At 40.7% G+C, this 19255-nt stretch overlaps 1 protein-coding gene across 7 annotated transcripts in view; it reads left to right on the forward strand.

Annotated features, from left to right (window-relative positions):
* The window catches only part of LOC108242203 (receptor tyrosine-protein kinase erbB-4), a 315331-nt gene that overhangs the window by 269989 nt on the left and 26087 nt on the right, over positions 1-19255 (forward strand). For 6 of the 7 annotated variants that reach the window (XR_005232742.1, XM_025008210.2, XM_017426912.3 and 3 more), the window contains one exon: positions 3763-3948. Coding sequence is in view for 6 of the 7 variants with exons in the window: in XM_025008210.2 (XP_024863978.1) it covers positions 3763-3948 (186 nt within the window). In the remaining variant the exon portion in view is untranslated. The remainder of the gene's footprint in view (positions 1-3762; positions 3949-19255) is intronic. The other variant, XM_017426913.3, reaches the window with a different exon arrangement.

Consider the following 19255-nt stretch of genomic DNA (forward strand, 5'->3'; position numbering starts at 1 on the left):
ATAAAAAAAATACAGTGTGCTGTGTTTTGGGCAGACAATACCTTTAAAAGTGTAGTTTTGACTTAATGCAGCCCTACTTTCCACCGCCTTGTCTTCATCTGGTTAAAATTTTGAGTTAATGGCCTTCGAAAAACATCTTAATATTTCAGTCGATTTTACAGCTTTTGAGCTAAAGTTCCGTGTAGCAGTAGCTGAGAGTCATTCCCCACATATGCTCCGAGAGCTAACAGATCGCATAAGAACTTTATTTCAAACTTTGGTATTAAAGCTGTTGGATGAGATGCAGTCCTTCAAGGAATGCTGGTTTCATTTAAATGATAAAACAATTACTAACTTCTTTTTTTTAACCATCTAGTCCCCTCTGTTTGCTCAAGATCTCTTCTGATTGGGTGAATTTTGTTGCTTATCTTCCCCATGAGTCAGTAAATATATCTGCTGATGACTTTGTCCTTGCGCTTTTTGTACAACAGACCCATTAAAGAGGTGAATGTGCCTCTAAGAGCTTGTGTTGTTGACGCAGCTTTACCTGTGGCTTCACAAAACACATTAGGAGTCTAGCATTACTGGAGAAAAACGTGTTCAGTTTGTTTCTCTGATAGCTATTAGCCTTTTCTCTGTGTTGTTGATTCTATAAGATTTTGATGAAGGATGATACAGTTGAACGTGTAAATGTCGTCGATCAAAAGAAACAGAAACACAACTGTGGCCATCTTTTTACCTATTTTTCCCCTTCTCCTGCTTCTACATCTTTCCTCTTCCTCCCCTCTTTACTTTCTCGGTTTCTCCCAGCGGGAGTTTCCGTCCATCCAGAGCCAATATGCTCTGTCTGCTGGCTTGTTAAACAGCAATCTAAAGGCAGGCTCACGTTTCGCCGCTGAGAAACTGGCCACTGGAGTGCCGGCTCCATACACACTCGGAAAATCCGCAAAGAAACACACACTCACTCATATGCAAAGAGCAGATTCGTTGCAGCGAACGGCTTCCCCGGGTGGTTTTTGGCTTTGCATGTTAGAAATGCAGGGCAATTTCATTGTGTTAGCAAATATGTGAATTTGAATCTGGTGTGTGAAATGTAAAATCCTGGTAATACATTAATTTAGTGTGCTCTGGAGCATGCATACCCTTGCTGGAACACACACCAGTTTTGCAGAGCTCTGCGAGACTATCACCAGTCGTGTGTGTGTGTGTATGTGTGAGGGGAAAGTGAGCAAGGGAGCAAGATGGAAAAGGCAGGTCAGCCGGCAGTAATGGAGGTCAAAGCTCGGGGAGATGAGAGAGAAACCAAAACACACACACACACACAAGCTCTCGCGCACATATACACACACAAGTCCTCGAACGTTTGCCCAGGGAGCAGAAAGTGTTTAGCTGGACATAGTTTACGACTCCCGGGTCTCTGGGGAAAACAGCGCGAGAATAAAAGCTCTCGGACTCCCTTTTTCTTCCTCTCTTGATCCCAAAGTGTGAGTTCAGCGTCGAGGTGGCGGCAACTCGGATGTGTGGAGCTGTCAGTAGGGGAGCAGGTGGTTTTATGCTTTGAAGATGTAGACACGCCACTTTAGGCCTGAAGGCTCTGTTTAAATCACTGATGGTGCCAAAAGCCCCTCTGTGGCCTACTGTGCACCTCCTGTTTCGAATTAATGTACTCACGCCGCCGCCACTCGCCCTCTAAGCTAATTTTCTCCCATATAAATTTTAAAAGAAACCTCCTGTATCTATCAGCTGCCCTGGGGGCAAAGCCTGGATATACGCCTCCTTGACCACTTGCCGTATGCAAACGCAGCGAGTGTGTGTCCTTGACTGTGAGTGTTTTAGAGAGCCGACCAGGGACCGAGTCTGTGCGCCTGAGCAGGAGAGTCGTACGAGGAAAGTGTTTTCGAGCAACAGCGCCAATTGCAGCTTCTGCTACACACCGGCCACGAGCACCCGTCTTTGCAATCATAACACTTCATCAGCAGCACACATCCTTCTGCTTGCAGCTCCGCAATAACAATTACCCAACGCTGAGTCCCAACTGTTCAAACCTCTACGTCCATCTGCCGCGGAGAGGGACGAGAGGGAAGATAGATATGCACGTGCAAATGAAACGAGAGCTGATGAGATCAGACGCAAAGTGAGTTCGCTTTCACCAGCGTTGTGTATTATGAGCATACATGACTCATAACGAAGCGTGCTGGTGCACCATTTAAAAATCTCTCCATGCTACAAACTTAAATATAAATGAAAAATTGCTGCATTTGTGCTGCTTTGAAGACGAGGTTCTTCAGGATTTATGTCTTACTGGGATAAAATTCTGGACAGATGTTGTGCATGCAGATATGATCATCATCATCCATGTCTTAATTTATGCATCTCGAGATGGAATTCAGTGCAGGGGTATCTTTAGATAATGCATGCATGGTCAGACACATTCATTTTGACTGTTTAAACAAAACCTAATGATATTCAGTAAAATAACCTGGAGGTAAGGAGCGCTGCCAAGTGCACCACTGCTGTTCAGAGCTCTTCTGATGATTGACTCTTGAACAATAAAATTACTAAGCTTGAGAGAGGCATTTAGTTGCCCAGCCTTTTATTTTAGATGTTGTCAGTCAGTGTGACTTATGGCTTGATGTAAGACATGTAGGTTGCAGAAAGTACAATAAAATATGATATATGACAATAGACTACATGATACAGGTCAATAAAATAGAATGTTTTTATCTGTAATATGAACATATGATGCATTGTGATATACCAATTATATAATAAGACATATATGATACAGTAAAATAAAGGTTACTAGGGCTGTAGGATATACAAAAAGATTCATATTGGTATGATAAAACATATGACATGAGATATATACAATGATAAATGATGCTGTGCTCTATTATATGATTATATAATGTGACATATGATGCAGAATTAATGGTACAGAACTATTGGATTTGGTTTTAAATGATATAATACAAAATTATACAAGGTAATATGATATATGTAGTAAAAAATTTGATATAATACGAAACATGTTACATGATATATTTGAGCTAAAATACAATGCATGCCATATGATTTATGAAATATAATATGAAATATGATATATTACATGTGTATCATATGACATATGAGATATAATATATGTTAAATGATTTAAAATGATAGAAAATTGTAAATGTAAGATGTGATTTATTAAGTTATAAAACATGATTATCTATAGTATACACAATGATATATAATATAGTTATGACACATAAACTATGATTTGAAACATGATATATTGATGTATAAGATATAAGATATGATACAAAATTATACAAAACACATTTTAAACCCATAGTTGCCTTCTTAAAAGTCATGTAGACAGACCTATTATGGTACAAACTGCATTTTGGATCACCTTTGTGCCAAAATGTAATCTTTTGAGATTAACGTGAACACAGCTCTTTGAGATAAAATCGTTTTTGTGGCCATGCTGGTGTAATGACATTTGTCCTGCCTCCAAAAGTGGATTTATTAAAGGTGTCCCTTGGTCTTAGGGTGAAATGACCAAGTTTCTTTTCCTATAAAAGTTTAATTAGCCCTCTGATACATTATCAAACAACCATGTGAAACAAAATCAAATTTGGAGAAACTCTCAGATTCTAAATAAAAAGTGTTATTGGATTGGGGCCCATAAAACACATTACTCAGAAAAGTGTAGGTAAAAGTTAAGGAACCACCCGCGAATTACATCCGTTCTCTTAGTTTCTTTTTTGTCTTTTCTCTCCTCATCTCCGTTAGGAGGCCCTGATCATGGCTAGCATGGAGCACCCCCACCTGGTACGTCTTCTGGGTGTCTGCCTGAGTCCCACCATCCAGCTGGTCACCCAGCTCATGCCCCACGGCTGCCTCCTCGACTACGTTCACGAGCACAAGGACAACATTGGATCGCAGCTGTTGCTCAACTGGTGTGTCCAAATTGCGAAGGTAAGTAACTGTAACTAGGTCAAAACTGAACAACCTGCTGCTGCAGACTCTGTGTGTTGCTGTATGTGTTGGCAGGTGTGAGGATTATAGTAGATTTGAAGGATTTGTGTTCATGTTACAGGAGGGGGCCTGCTTTCTGGGCCAGAATTTGACTAATGCAGACATGAGTTTGTATAAGTCTTTTCCAAGTTTTCTCTTTTTACTCTAATTATCTTCATTGCTCAGTACTAGGTTGATCTCTTTTACAGCCTTATGCAATCGCATTATAGGTCACTGTTGTAAAGAAGCAGACACGCCTCGCCGCCTTGAACTCTGTCCTTCGAATGCATCTCATTATTCTTTCAAGAGCCTAATGACTCTGCAAGAAGTGTTCCAATTAAAGAACCATTTTTTTCCCAATGCAAATAAAATCTGCTCCAAGTATTGTGTGTTTTTGCTTACCCAAAGAACATTTGGGTTTTGTTTGCAAATTAAGTCAATGTTGCCTGACTGCTTGATATTGTAACTTGTGAATTTAAACTTGGAGAAGGCAGTAGGGAGCTACGCTGCTATTACACGCTGTGCAGGCAGACATCTGCTTCAGACAGAGGCAAAACCATATCGGGTCGGGTAGCAGGAGCAACAAAGGAAGATATGACCTAAGTCTAATTGGTCTTTTCACAAACTACATGAAATAATCATGGGACCAAAATACGAGGTGCTTGCACATAATATGTTAGAATTATGTGCAAGCACCCTTTAAACAATCCTAATAGAGAGTTCATTAGCAGCTTCATTGAAGTAGATGCACAAATTTATGTTTTTAATTGAAACACCCTAATGAATGGCTTCATATCAGTCATAACATTATCGTGTTTTAAGCCACGTTTACCCGGTCTTTATAGGCCCTGTTTAGACCTCCTATCAACGTCATTCATGGGTGGTCCAGTGGCATTTGTGTAGCACTAAATACAGGTGTGGCCTCTATGACCTCATTGACAGAAGTGGTCCGGATCCTTTTAATCTGCATATGTTTGGTAGTCTGAACACAATCTGTCCTGAGCCCCACTTTAGGACCTTCGACTGAACTGACTTGGCCCAACATAAACATCAGAGTTATTTCCTGAATGCCTTAAAGGGGAAAAATGCTTTAGCTGCCACTGGTTAAAGATGAAACTGTTATCCTTGGGGATATTCTGAAGCTGCATCTATTTTTATTTTTGTTATTCAGTTAAATGGTTTAATGAAATGTTTGTCAGAATTCTTCCCCGTGTAAATTTGTATTTATTTGTTTGGATTTTATTCATCAGAGTGGATTGCAAGAATGCTCCGTGGTGAGTTTCTCATTAGTTTTGAAGATGATTGGACCCGCTGTAGTCACCGTCAGCTACAATGTGTTGTGTAGATCCTAGACCAACAATCTGAGCAGTTTTGTTTCATTATCATTTACCAATACTGCACTAGTGTTACTTTTACTGTGATGCGCAAATGGAGTTTTATGGGTTAAAATCTTCCTCTTTCACACAGTTGTATTTATTTGGCCCTGTAGGTTTCTCTCATATTGCGTCTGTTAGGTAATTAAACTTAAGAGTTGTGTACTAAACACAACCCCTAGAGAGCACAAGCCAGTGTATCTCTTGTGGCGACCCCAAGCCCAGGGAAATGGTGAGGGTTGTGTCAGGAAGGGCATCCAGTATAAAACACTTCAGCCAAAACAAACATGCGAGTTCATCCAAGTGACATCATACTGGATTGGTCGAGCCTCAGGTTAACAAACAGGGTGCCGACAGAAACTGTGTTACTGTTAGTTGAAGACCACGAGGAGAGGAATGTGTCAAGAGACGGAGGAAGAACAGGAAAGGTAAGACTGAAGGTAGTAACTCTAAATGTAGGGACAATGACAGGCAAAGGTAGAGACCTGGCGGACATGACGCAGAGAAGGAAAGTGGATGTGTTATGTTTACAAGAGACCAAGTGGAAGGACAGCAAGGCTCACAGCATTGGGGCAGGGTTGAAGCTGTTTTACCATGGTGTGGATAGGAAGCGAAATGGATTAGGGGTGGTCCTAAAGGAGGAGTTAGCAAGGAATGTAGTTAAGGTGAAAAGACTGTCAGATAGAGTGATGTGTCTGAAGGTAGAAGCAGAAGGTCTGAGGTTTAATGTTGTCAGTGGTTGTGCTCCACAGGTTGGATGTGGTTTAAAAAGGAGTGGAATGTTGGATATCCAGGTTGGATGGATATGTTTTTACTGCAGGTATGAACGCTCTCAATCAGAGCTGTCCACTTGTCATCAAATAACCCAAGATGGCGGTTCATGCCAGGTCTGAACGGGACCTTTTTGTTGGACAGAACTGGAGGTCATCCTTGTGTGATTGGTTCTCACCACTTGTTTCAATGGAATGACGTAACATGGATATATTCTGCTGCCAAGTGTGTAATTTAATCATGAGTAACCGTGCCCTCAGCCTTCAATTTTTTCCAATTATTTTGGCATTTGCAGTTCTCTAATATTTTGTGTTTAGTCTTTGCCATTGAATACTGATTGGCCCATAGACGGGTCATGCTGTTGTAATATCAATGACAAGATTTTTCAGATGGAAAAATGGATTGCTCTTCCCCATCTCTTGTAGCTGTGTTAAGATTTAAATAAACTTCTGGACTGGTCGTCATCGCTGATCTGATTTGTTAAAGTTCACTCAGTATAGACGGTGACAGACAGATGGTTCATTCAGTCACCTGCCAAGTATTTTTTTAGGAGTGTCTGTCCTTTTTTTAAACATTTTTTATGAATATTTTTCCAGATGGTCCTGCAAAACAAACCATCTGGCACTCCAGGTTAGTCAAATGGTGTAATTCATGAATAGTTGATGTATAACTTAAAAACGGACATACAGCAAGAACCTCCATGGAACTGAAATAGAGGACCAGTTTTCTACACATCAGCTCTCAAACTAATGTGAAACTTGTGCCAGTAAAATATGCAAACAACTTACTGTTTGAAAGGCCTTCAGCAGACATATTTAGGTCATGTCATGTTTTAGAGCTGTCCTTCATGAGCCACTCTATTGGAATTGATTTATTTTAGTCATTAAAGACAGTGTATTCTTGTTTCATTTAGCTGACAGTCATCAGTCAGTGATGAACGCTTTGGTTTCAAGGGGTTTGGGAGGTTGGTGTGGGAGAGCTTAACCCGTTATCTCACCATGATGGATGATTCCTAAGAGTTTTGTGGAACACATTACTTAAGCAGGTACTTATTGCCATAATTGGATTCGATTTCACCTGTGGCAGCAGGAAAGGAAATGTCAGGGTCCGGGTTCTTCTGTTAGAGGAAAGAAGGAGATTGTTCTGAACTCACCTCGACCCACACAGTCCATTCAGTCCATCAACTGATTGTGATTGATGGAAATTTTGTTGCTATTCATTCTTGATGTGGAGTTTGAATGAAACTGAGTGATTGAAAATATACACTTATAATTTGTCTCTACTGAGCAAATTGAGGATTCTGCTTGGTTGATTCGTTGAATTCCTGTTAAAACATTTTTAGGCTCGTTTCATTGCCATTATAAGCTGGGTGATCTGTCAACATCATTCATTGCGAAGGTCTCCACCTGTTTTCCATGAATTTTATTTCTTTAGTTTAATTTACTTAGCTTGTCAAGATATAAGCCTTTCTCAGAAACCCATGAGTTAATAATGAAAGGCCCAAAAATGCATGAAGGAATGGAGATCAGCCTTTCATGTCAGATCTTCAGACTAAGATCATGCCATGTTGAGAAACGGAGTTGTTGCTGTTTTGGTCAAACCTTGAAAATAAGGTTATGTGACATCACGAGCAGAGCATGTGTTGTGAATGAGTCTTAGCTGCTATCACATCAAATTTTAGCTCAACATCTGTAAAACCACCTGAGTTGCAGCTACTTTTGTTTCTTAGGTCATTTGGCTGTGGCAGCCATCTTGAATGGGGTTGATTTCAGAGTTTTTGAAGTTGTAGATACGCATGCAGTGATTACTTTCTGAGTTTCCTTGAAATATGTCCAGTTGTTCAGAATATATTTTGCTGACACTACAAACACAAAAACACCAGCAAAAGGGATAAATGTAAAGCAGGTAAAAACAAAGACAACAGGAAACCAGGAAATCACAGTGCAGGTAAAAGAGATTAACCTGACAATGAGATTAATAAACCAGGAAGTATTAATGCAGGAAGTGATGAGTGAGTCTGAACAGCTGGGCAAAGAGATGGAGCTGGGAGTACTGAACAATGGTCATGGAACGCAAGAAAGAAATCACAAACCAAATGGAAAACCCAAATACGACCATGATATAGGCATATATTGGGTTTGAACAGAGAAGCGTATGTCCCAATGCGTCTGCTTTAATAATTTAGTCATGATTCACTGTTGTATGAAATGTTTACAGAAGGGATCTGTTTGGTTTCACCTTGTGTTGGTTTCCTTTCTGCTCCCAGTTCAAAGTAAGTCCATTTATTCTTAAAATGATCTCAACAGGAAATCCAGCCATCTTCCTCTGTGTTGCCTTGGCCTTTTGGATCATTCTCGATCGCCCTCCATCGTATAGCCTCAAGATATTTTCCAAGCCATAAAAGGACAAACGTTCTCTGTGGTGTTTCCTTGAGCCTTTTTCATGTCTGTGCAGCCATAAGTGTGTTTCTGTGTCTCATTGTGTATCTGAATCATGCCCGTTTGAGTGTGTGTGTGTTTGAGCATCCGAGGCAAATAAATAACTCAAGGCTTCTTCTCTGAGTGATCTTTGCGCTCTCAAGGTAATGATGGGGAACCTCTCTCCAGCAGGGAGAGCATTCTTCAGAGGACGCACAATTTTCTGGCTAAGGGGAGAATTATTTCCCTTGCTCTTCGCTTGGCTTTGAAAAGGTTGTTATAAGGGTAGAGGACAGACGACAGGAAGGAAGGTGTAAAAAAGAATAAGAGAGGTTTCAAAAAAAAGGGTTTACAACTCGTCGAAGGCTGTATGACATAAGGACCAAAACTGAAGATTGACTGTGTTGAGATTGACAAAAAAGATTCAGTGGGAAGTGTATCCTGGGTTCTTCCTTAAAAGGAGCTCAATAAATAAAAGGATGAGCACAGCTGTTTCAGTGTGTTACAACATGGGTTTTACTATTGCAGCGGATAGTGTAACAGTCAACCTGGACACAAGGAAATGTAAAATTCATAAGGAAGATACTTGTTGCATTTGGGCTGAATTTGATTCCTGGCCTTTGACCCTTTCCTTCTTTTTTATTTACACTTTCCTGTTTGATCAGTGCTCGTATAAAGAAATCCCCATACAGACACAAACACACACCCACTCACGAGGGTCAATTGAAAATGTTTTCATTTAAACCACCTTTAGAGTTGGTCTGGACCCCTATTATCTACATATGTTTGGTAGTCTGAACATAATCTGTCCAGAGACGAGCTGTAGGACCTCCTACTGAACTGCTGTCACCTCGAGTTATTACCTGAATGTCCTGGAATTTAAAAATATATATATATATTTATATCCGCTCATCTACCAGCTGATAATTAAACCATTTTGGTTTCTGAAGATGCATATTTTTTGTGCTAAATGTTTTAAGGAACTGTTTATCAGAATCATTCTCAATAAAAATGTCCGTAATGTCTTGATTTTATTAATCAAAGCAGCTCGAGATTCTCTGTTGTGAATTTCTCTTCAGTGTAATGTTTGTTCTGATTGTTTTTACGGCTGGTTGGACCCACTGTGGTCACCACCAACAGTCTGAGCTGGCTGTGTGTATCGGCATATTGACATCCTGTTGCAAAAAAGATCTGAGATACGCATTTAACTGCCAGGTGTGAACGCTCTTAATCAGAGCTGACCACTTGATGGATGCATAGTGCCAGGTCTGAACAGGGCCAATGAGATGATAGCATTTTATTTAGCTTTCACAAGTTGACCATTACTGTATTTATTACCATGCACATTGACAGAAGAATAATTCATATCTTTTGAAATGCAACCCAGTGGAAAGACGATGAAAAAATTATATCATATCTATTTTAAAAGCTCTCTGAACGACCTCAGTTTGGAGAAATAGTTGGCTTGTCAGTACAGTCAGAGCGGACTGCTGCTGCCTTAAAACAAATTTCAAAGATTTCATATCAGCTCATACAATCACATTTTTATCAGCTTTTACATTGCTATCAGTTTCACATTACATGGTTATTTACATGGAATTCTGTGGTTGTCTGCAAATGCAAATAGTGGCCGCTAGCTGCAGCATTTGGGGCACAATGTTTTTGCCGTAATAACTGTGTAATGTGAATTTATCAATCATGAGTTCCTTATCAGCTTTGACATCAATCATAGAGCATGGATTATGGAAGAAGAGGCAGCGGCTAGGCTAATGGCTAGCTGAACGAGTGCCAGCTTATAATTTTTCAGGCTTATAAAAAAAAAAGTTTGTTCTCAAAGGATATACTGTTGTGAACGAATGCTACACAAGTCCTACCAAACGTAGCTTTGGTGGTAAACTGTATTTTTAACTTTAAAGGCTAAGATGTACTTTGTAAATGAAAGTGAAACGTTATGATGTTCACCAAACTTATTCCATCATGTTTTCATTTCCTCTATAGTTGAGCTGTAACTGTTTTACCCTATTTTACCGTCGTGGCGATCTGCCAGTCGCCCCACCACCATCACCACCACCTCCGCCCCGCCAGCACAAACAGCAGCCGTATGTGGGGTACGACCCGGGCAGGTGACTGCTGCGCCACAAATTGATTGGCCGAGGCCTGTCGCCAGGCAGTGACTCTTCATCACTGAGTGTTTTGGGCATTGAGATAATGGCCCCCATTAATCTAGAGCCGCACTCGGGGCTGTGCCACACACACACACACACACACACACACACAAAGCACGGGTCTCTTTAGATGTGTGACCAGCTTCTAATTTATTTGTCTCGATCTGTACTTTTTTTTTTTTTTGGCCTCCTTTTTGTTTGTATCCTCTCTGCCTTTGATCGTTTCTCTCTTCCACCATTTTTTCTGTTCTTTGGCTTTAATATTATTTCTACTTTTCTTCTCCCATTCCCTCTGATTTTTTTTTTTTTTCCTCTCACATTTAACCGTATTCCATTTTAAAGATCTTTTTTAGCTCTATGGTGCTCAAAGCTTTCGTCCATACATCATTTTCTACATTTCTGGCTTCGTGTCCTTTAATGACCTTGTGTTTATCACATTTCTGTCGTAAATTCTCCACCCTTTAGAAGTGACCTCGTTTTTCCCTTCTCTCTTTTTTTTTGTTTCAGTCTTTGTCATTCGCTAACTTAACCGTTCTCTCTCTGTCTTTTCATTTCATTTTGGATTATTAATGGAATAATTAGGATTAAGATGTATTTTAATGAACAAATCAATCACAGAATTAAATATGGGACTGGAAATGAGAGTATAGAGCTGCAGGACAGATTTTTTTGGGGGGGTACTCCTTATTCTTTCCTCTCCTCGGGCTCCGTAGACTGAAAACAGAACAGATCCAGAAAGTAGGCATGCAGACTGTGCAGTGATTGGTTCTGGCACTCGAACCCCTCCTGAACAAGTGTTTTGGGGTTGTGATGGCTCTTATGAGGTGGCCACATTCAAGACGTGTAAAATGGCGAATTTTGGCCAATAACTCAACTACAACATTATCATTGCCCACCACTGAAAGATGAATAGTATTTTTTCCTGTGTCTGTGAAAATATTGTAATTAAAAACACTCAAAATTTAACCATTAGATGCACATCTACAACTGATTAACATTTGGAGTCAACCTGATTCAAGAAGGCCACTACAACCAACAGACTTTTGCAAACATAAAAATGACTAAGTCAGATAAATTTACAAATATTGAGCTCAAATTTGATGTGGTAGTAGCTGAGAGTCCACTCCTGATCTGGTCTTAGATTGCACAAAACGTTATTTTCAGAGTTTTACCAAAAGAGGTCGAACTGTCCTTTCTTATCATAAGATGATCTTCGTTTACAACTCTACAATGAAAAGGCGGCCGGCAATGTGCATTCCTTCAAAGAATGCCTGTCCTTTTATTAAATTAGTGCGGTCCTGTCTGTGTGGCTTTAGATGCAGGCGGCTGCAGGATTTCTGCTACCTGTTTGGTCAAAAATGTAATTTTCGGGCGAAATATGAGCAAACACCCCCCTGCCTCTGCTTAGTCAGGGAAAAGATTCTAGATTTGCCTCCTGATCTTTGTGCACCTTCGGATGTGTTAATATTCACATCGTCCCACCCCCCCGCCCTCCAGGATGTCACCTGAAGGCAGGAGATCCAATCTGGTCAAGCTCAGCGGGGGCGCTCGGTGTCATTCACCTTCCTGCAGACGCACATTTCTGTGCTGAGCAAACACATCTCTCCTGGACTCATTAGACATGCCTTAACACTTCCTCCTCTTCATGCTCCTCCTTACCCCCTCCTCAACGCACGCCCTTCATTTTATCCATCCCAGGAGAATCTTCGACTCAAATAGTCTTCCTCCTGAGCTCTGTCGTGTCGTCACTTCAGGAAGAGCAAGGTCTCGGGTGGGCTCAACGTGTGATTCCGGACGCACGTATTTGCTGATGGAATTGTCCTTTTTTTTCTTCTTCTTCTTGCTTCTGAAACAGCATAAGTCATTTTTCACCGAGGACATGACCACAGGGAAGTGTGATCTGATGGCTTTTTTTTTTTTAACACCAGAAAAAATGGCAGCAATGGTCAGAACTGAAATAAGCTTTTTATAACCCAACGGCGAAAGACGAGTGCTAATGTTTTTGTTTTGTTTTTGTGTGGATTTCTGGGCCTTTCTTTTAAAAGTCTTCTCTGTCAGATCTCCCAGCTTCATTATCCATTAACCAAAGACTCAAAACTGATCCAAATCCCAGAAATGGAACATAAAAGGTGGAACGAAAATATAAGTGTTACACAATTAGCAGCATCATCCGTTACTACAGCCCGTTTCAGACATTCAGAGCTTTTTATTAATCTGTTACCAGCTAAACGTGTTGCTGACTGATTCAACCCCCCCTGCTGCTTTTCTGCAACATTTTGCAACAGAAGTCTAACTCATTTGAACCCAGTAAGTTATAATTATCACTTTCAACATGGCGAGAGTGTGAACTGCTGCAGCCAGATTAACAGAGACCCACACCGGAGCTGTGGGCCGATTTGGCTTTTATCAGCTGTTGAGAGTAGTCCGACATATTGGGTCATTAAAAAGAAACAGGAAAATGCCACCAAGCCATCCTGTTTTACAGCTTTGCCTAAGAGAATCAGCTGCAGCACCAAAATACATCTTTTGTCAGCATCTGAGCCAAATTTATAACAACTAAATGACAACAGGTGGTGCCGATTACTGATAGAATGCAGGTGGCATGAAAGAAACTGGAAACAAGGAATACAAAGGACATCTCGTAACTATATTTACTATGTTCCATTGGGAATAAAAGATGGGTTTATGAGATTTGAAAACCATTGAATTCAGTTTTTGTTTACATTTTATACAACCTTCCAGTTTTCAGACATGGTGGTTGTATCTGAAACCAAACTAAAAGCCTTTCTTGAAACTGATCCAACTAATTCTATTTCCTAATCCTCAACAAGAAGTTTGTCTCATCCTAAATGATAAATTGTGTTCCCTGCATTTAAAAATGCATCTTAAGTAAAGACAATGGGAGCGTTGTGCATCACCACTGTCCCTCAAACCTCCTTAAAGGATCTGATTTATTCTTTGGTAAATGCTACACATTGGCATTGCATGTTGTCAGATACAAACGGGAAGAAAAAGACTTTTCATGTCTCAGACGTCAATGATTGATGCGTTCATGAGCTCATAACTTTCAGCTGATTTTATTCCAGTCTGTGTTTTCGGCTAAAGCACATTATACAGTTATAGTGAATTTATTACTGTCAGCAGGCTATACGGTGGTGATCCACGTTCAGCGCTTCATTTCCCCGGGGCTTCATTAATAATGCAATCCCACAATTCTTTGCATCTCGGAGCTTCACGCCGTGATGACCAAAAAACCCCCTATAAAAACTATTTTACATGATAAAAACAAAACCAACTAATGTGCACCCTGAGCAAATTTCCCCCCTTCTCTCCGGCAGAGACTCATTCTCAAATTTCTTTTTTTTTTTTAAACAAATAACGGGCCGGTCCTCGAGAGAAAGTCTCTGCTGATGCAACAAAATATGGAATCGGGGCGGCGGGAGACGGAGGATGGAGCGTTTGAGTTTGTACGGAAAGCAGGGGGGTTTGGAAAGATAAGCCCCTCGGGTCTTTCTAATTATCTGTGCGGATCAACAGTGCTCAAGGATGCATAAGGGGAGGGATTTGACTGCTAGATCCACTGGGTGGAAAGGCCTGATTATATCGGTCACCTCTTCCCTCGCACATCCATTACTCTCGACTCCTACAGCTCATCAGACACGGCCATGTCCGTCCGTGCGATGAATAATCGGGAATTTCTTGGGATTCTCTCCTCGTGTGAGTTTTTGCCTCCGTAAAATCCAATCACCACAACAATTTTTGTTGTTTTCAAACCCAGGGAAAGCAATTCGGCAAGTTCTGACACGAATCAATTTCGCCCAATCAGGTTTTCATTTGCTTGATTATTGTAAACCGAATGCAGCAGTGTTATGTGCAGATGCTGTTCTGATGGGGAGTTTACAGAACCCCTCGGGTTTCCCTAATTCTATCATTCAGACTCGACCTGATTCAATCTGGAAGCAAAAATCGACTTTTTCCAGAGTTGACGGTGTAGGATGGAGTGAGAACCAAACTAAACCATAACCTGTGAGCTTAGATAGTTTTAGGAACAAATCTGGGAATGTATAAAAGTTTGTTTTTTTTTTTAAATCAAGTTTTTTTTTTCTAATTCAATAGATTAATAGTCTCTGCTGTCCAACCACAGAAAACGACCTAGGTGAAGTCAAGTTTTGGTCCAATAGTTACCTAGTAAACCAATGTTTACTGTGAACGAGTTCCTTTTTACAGACGGAAGAGCCTTACCCCCCAAAAAAAATAAAAAAAACATTGGTACAACTCTACTGAACAGGCATTTGGCTTGTAGTTCACTGGTTAATGTAAATTTCCACTTGGAATCCCAACAAACACGTTTGATCAAACTTCTGGCAAAATTTTGGCTGAAGTTTGTCAAGAATTTGCTTATTTATCCCCAAAACAAAAATATATTTAGTGCTCTAGGATCACAGAAACTAAAATAGGAACATTTAAGACGTCTTTGATGACCGTGACTATTGTGAGAGAAAATTTGTTTTGTTAATTTTTTTGAACGTGTTCAAATTTTTAAATCACAAAACAGCCAATGTGTGAGTACATCCAGAGTTTTAAGACATTTTGAAAACTCCCTGATATATTCTGTTTAACATAATTAATTTTAGATGGCACAGCTCTTCTAGTATTTAGAGTAATTCCCACTGCTGGTTCAGGATTTCTCTCTGCAGAGAGACGCTTCCCACCCACAAAGACGTATATAACAGGCATATAAAGACAATATGGAGAGTGACACACCAAGCATGGCTCTCACAAAAAAAACAAAAAAAAAACAAAATTAAATATATATCCTGGACCTCTGCCAGAGGAGAAAATTCTTTAGACGACTGCTGGATTTTAATTGAAGACTTCTGGTCTAAAGGGTTGTAATTGCAAATTACTAAATCTAAGGTAACAGCTCTTTTAATTTTCTTTTTGCACATAAATTGATTCGTCTTCAAAGTGTTGACATACCAAGCGTTTGTGCTAATGCCAAAATCTTAAAATAAAATAAGTCCCTTCCCATATCTGAAGCAGCCTGTGGGCAGGTCCAATCAAGAAATGTCCGACAGCTTCTCATTGTGGTAATTATCAGCTGTGATTTAAAAAAAAAAAAGAAAAATCTGTGTCACAGAAGAAGCAGACTAATTACAGGCATTACTGAGCAGGTTGGGCGCCGGATTGATATCAGGTGTCCTCATTGTTGCTTTTCCTCCCTTTTTTCCACTCCCTCCAGTTTGGCATCTTTCTGTTCAGTCGAGTTCGAACCTCGGAGCTGAACTCTTTAGGGTGATTATGTTTCTGCCGGAGCCTGCGTGTGTTTGTCTGTTAGCAAAATCACATGAACCAGTGGATGGACTTTAATGAAACTCTCAGTAATCTTTGGATGAACGTTGCTAATCAACCCTAGTCAACACAAAAAAAGGCTCAAGCTCGGACAGTTCTACAGACACTGAGCTAAAATTTGGTGTGGTAGTAGTTGAGTTATCCTCAATGCATTATTTTTCAAGTTTGACCAAAATGGTTTAAACATTTCTCCACAGAAGAGGATCTAAGTCTGAATGAAAGTTGGCGGGCGATATGCATTCAAGGAGTGCCAGGCCTTTAATACTATTTAGCCCATCAGGGGTTTTCAGCGTTTTTCTTTAAAGAGCTCAAATTTATTGCACTAATCAAAAAAGTTTTTGCAGTTTAATTCCACTGCAGCAGCAGAAATTGTTGACATTTGCTCATGTAAATTTGCCAGCAGTGGTCTTTTATTGCCGGCACGGTGACATTTTGGAAGGATCTCTCCATCCCACAGGGGAGTTGAGATCATGGAGACGGAGCTTAGATTTTTTTTTTCCCCCTCTCTTTTTTTTTTTTTTTTGAGGAGGAGGAGAGGCGTAATTAAGAGCGGAGGCAGGGAGGCATCAAGCGCTGATAAGTTACGAAATTGTTTTTAAAATCCACTCCCACCGAGGGGAATTCGGCGCCGTCGCTCGCTGCTGCGTCTCGCCCCGTGGATCCTCCTCCTCCTCAGGCGCGCGCAGACACGGACGCTGCTCGGGCTGACGGATAGGTGGTGGTTTTCCTGCTCCGCTGCTCCAGATCGGCTGACTGCGGAGTAAATGGGCCTTCGCCTCGGCTGCTGTGGCCACCACTGTGCCATCGTTATGATTGTCACATTAGGTCCCATCCACCTGCGGTGTTCATTAACTATCCAAACGGATGCAGTCTGGAGCTTATTATCACCTGCTGCTGAAAGGCAAAAGGGAGACCTCGGACTGCTTTGTCTGTTAGCAAAATATCTCATGAACTGCTGAAAGAATATTACTGAAACTCTTAGAAATTAATCACAGGATGTACGTCTACAACCAATTAACTTTCAGAATCAACCCGATTCAAAATGGCTGTTGCAGACAACTAACTTTAGAAAACACAAAAAGGGCTATATTAGAAATATTGTGCTAAAATGTTGGTGGTTGAGTCATTCACAACAAACTCTACAAACACATATGATATTTTCAACGTTCGACCATCATCTGAGTATAAGAGGATCTTCCTGTAAAATTCTGACAGGAAATTGGCGGGCGATATGCATTCCTTCAAGAAGTGCTAAGGCCTTTTATTTTCTTTGTTTGCTTTTGTAGCTTCACTTTAAAAGACAACAAACCAGGAGAGAGTTTGAATATTTTTAAGCTCTGGAGTAAATACACTCTTCCTTCTTCATTTTTCTTCTTCTTCACACAAACATAAAAACACCTTTTTGTGTGTGTGTGTGAGATTCGGAGGCTGCCAGCTTGCTGGGACTGCCTCCCGTTCTATCTCCAGTGCAGCACGCAGCGAATGACAGACGACCACCTGCACCACCTGAGCCGGGCCCATTGTGCGCGCTCCTTATCGCAGCGGTCCCAGTTCCCGCCGTCCCGTATTGAACGCATTGTTGCTGCCTCTTCTCCCATTCTGTGAGGCACCGGGGTTTCTGGTGGTGGCGCCACATGCGCCGCTCTTATCGCTCCCCCTGGAAACAGACACCTCACCTTTTGGTTCCATTTCCACGTTCTTTCTCTCTCTTTTTTTCAGCTTTTCTTGACATGAATTTAAAAAGAAACAAAATGAAGCTCACTGAGCTCATCTGTCAGCGTCCCACATTTGTAACTTTTGGAGTCAAACTTGATTCAAGATGGCCCCTGCAGCTTATCAGTCTTAGAAAACAAAAATGGCTACAAGTCGGTCAGTTTTACAGATGTTGAGCTCAGATTTGGTGTGGTAGTAGCTGAGAGGCATTACACATTGCATGAGGCTGCACATAGCATTAGTTTGACCATAAACGCTATAACTCTGTCATTTGTCTACAAAAGATGATCTTGGTTTCAAGCTCTGGTATAACAGAGAGTATGCATTCCCTTAGGGAATGCTAGGCCTTTTAATAAAAGTATTTTTCCACAAATTGGTCAATTTGGTTTCTGGAAAGGAGCGTTGCTTAGCAACAAATGTGAAAAATTTGTGTTTTTTTCTTAGCGAGTGGCTCACGTTGGCAATATTTCTGCTTCTGAAGCCCTGAGCTGAACTTATCACCTGTTGCAGTCCATCATCCCGCTTTGTACACAGCATCTCTTTTTTCTCCCACTGCGGTGCACCTTTCCCTGCAGTTCCACTCTACTTAACTTCTGTTTTCATGCCTCGTTTCATCCTCCTGCGTTCCCGCATTACCGAGGTTTTGCGTCTCCTGTCTTCTTTTCTCCTCTGCGAGAGAGAAAAGGTGCTAATGGGTGGCTGACCGGCCCTGACCTCGTCCTTTAGGAGCCTTTTAGCTTCTGTAAACAGTTCAGGACTCTGCAAAGATGAAAAAGAAGACTTTTGGCTCTTCTTAAAAACAAGCTGTTTTCCTGTTTTTGGTCAGAGCCAAGTCTGACGGAGATGACTAACAAGTTAAATGTCGAAAGAGAAACATTTTTCTCTTTTCTTTAATATTACTCAGAGACAAACATGGAGTTGAGCAAAAGAATACATGTTTTTGAGCAGAAGTCAAAATAAAGTTTTTTACGGTAAGCAGATTTAGCCTGAATACTAATTGCTGCTTTTGTAGTAATTTTTCAGGTGAACTGTGCATTATAATGGTCAAATGGGCTTAATTGTTTCTCAGATATTTCTGCTTTGAAACAAAAGAAAAGTGTTGTCGGTGCTGTTGTTCTCAGAAGTTGGCCTTGCAGAGAGTAGTTGTCACTATTACATCATTTGCCGAGGTACTGGAGCAGGAATGAACCATATTTGGACAAGAACTTGAATAAATAAGATTTTCTCCTCTTGTAGGCTATAGAAAACTAAACAACTGATGTTTATTTTTAGAGTGGCTACAGTATATTTATCTGTTTGAGCTTCGAATGATCGTCTCCTGCAATCATCTGCTGCCAGATAAGAATCACAAATCGTCCTTCATGTTTTCGACCAGCCGGAGGAAGTCGACACACGTGGAGAAAACTAACACAGAACACAGAAACGAGATGTAAATGCCAACCCCAAAACCCTCAACCTCCACCCAAACTGGAACTTC

Source organism: Kryptolebias marmoratus, linkage group LG23 (genome assembly GCF_001649575.2).
Source record: "Kryptolebias marmoratus isolate JLee-2015 linkage group LG23, ASM164957v2, whole genome shotgun sequence".
Lineage (NCBI taxonomy): Eukaryota > Metazoa > Chordata > Actinopteri > Cyprinodontiformes > Rivulidae > Kryptolebias > Kryptolebias marmoratus.